The 1,528-nt window shown below is 34.0% G+C and overlaps 1 protein-coding gene across 1 annotated transcript in view; it reads right to left on the minus strand.

The window, feature by feature from the left end:
- The window catches only part of LOC119594795 (CCR4-NOT transcription complex subunit 6-like), a 24,751-nt gene that overhangs the window by 16,339 nt on the left and 6,884 nt on the right, over window positions 1–1,528 (minus strand). Inside the window, exon 2 of the mRNA XM_037943885.1 lies at window positions 1,242–1,373. Within this exon, the coding sequence (XP_037799813.1) occupies window positions 1,242–1,365 (124 nt within the window). The 5' untranslated portion in view covers window positions 1,366–1,373. The remainder of the gene's footprint in view (window positions 1–1,241; window positions 1,374–1,528) is intronic.

Below are 1,528 nucleotides of genomic sequence, written 5' to 3' on the forward strand. Positions count from 1 at the left end.
AATGTGAAACAATAATTTAACTCTATTTACATGTTACTTCTAAACAGTATCAGTAGAAATTTAAGGGTACTATTTTATTAATAAAATGTAAAACATATGATTTCATAATAATCAATTTGATTATGAAAACACATGAGAACATATTTCCACCAAAGCAACCAATAACTTTGAGAGGATACATAAATCAGTGCAAAATTATTTTCATATTTTCTTTTGAATGACACTGTCAGGGGTTGTAAAGGAAGGTCACAGGATGAAAAGGGGAACCTGTTTCCAACCCAATAACTTTACCAGATTATGGGGGAGGGGAAAGAAAAAATAGCTCTCTTAAAATCTATTTTTTAACCTCATAACTACAACATAAAACATTTCCTATAGCCTAGGGTAACTGTAATACATAATTTGTTGTTGTTGGGATTTCAGAAATGTTATCAAAATTCCTGTATAAGCATATCCTGTCTGAAATAATACACACAGCTCTTGGTACCAAACACTACACCTATAATACGGCTAATGCTTACAATATCACACTTTCAATATCTATCGTCATACTTCCTTTTCTCTTTTTTCGCTCCTTTTTATTTCCTTTTTCCTTGGTGATAATAGGGATTCTGCAAAATGTTTTGATCATCTCTATCCAAAGGGTATAAATCTTATTTACACATATCAACTTATTTGCAAAGTGTACATGTACATGTACATTAAACTACAGCAATTTTCATTCCTTTCTCCACTCTGTTTATCTATCATCAACTCTTATTATTATTTCAAATATCACTTTTCCAGATTTTTTTCATTTTTCATAAATATCACTTCATCCCCCAAAGAGTGATTTTATATATAGGTCAAGTGTGACATGTTCTACACATTGCAACCTGCATGGTGCTGCAGCTGCTGTTAACATCATGCCCACAGGATGCACAAAGCCTTCATTCACTTTCCGAGTCTTATGTCACTATCAAAATTCACTTATCACAGTTTCTGATACCACACAACAAAATACAGAAAAACATTTCATTCTAACCAAAACCTCAGAGCCCAGAATGTCCTCACAACATAAAAGTGACACATTGAAGGCTACTATACCAACAACATCAAAACAACACACTTTCATGTATAAACAACAGAACATAAATACCAGTGAAATAAATAAACAATTATTTCCATTTAACAGCTTACTAGGTATAAAACATACATTAATGAAATCGTCAAATCAAACTTCTCCATCGAGTAAAGCTCACCTGTTATCTCAAGTTCTGGCCAGTATGACTTCTTCCCAGAGCCGACCTCATCTTGACCCATAATGGTGTGTGACCGCACCCGGTGCGGTTTTGATTCCTTTCCTTCCTTGGGAGTTCTTGACATATTTCACCCTGAAAAATATGGGAAAATGTGGCAAATGACAAGATATTAACATAAACCCATACAGAGAACCAGGAGTATGTACTATCCACTTTTTTTTCACGTAGATGGCCTCCACAAGTACAAAAGAGCACCTGATTTTCCCAAACCTTATATTTGGGGAGAA

This window comes from Penaeus monodon, chromosome 34 (genome assembly GCF_015228065.2).
Source record: "Penaeus monodon isolate SGIC_2016 chromosome 34, NSTDA_Pmon_1, whole genome shotgun sequence".
In the NCBI taxonomy this organism is placed as follows: domain Eukaryota; kingdom Metazoa; phylum Arthropoda; class Malacostraca; order Decapoda; family Penaeidae; genus Penaeus; species Penaeus monodon.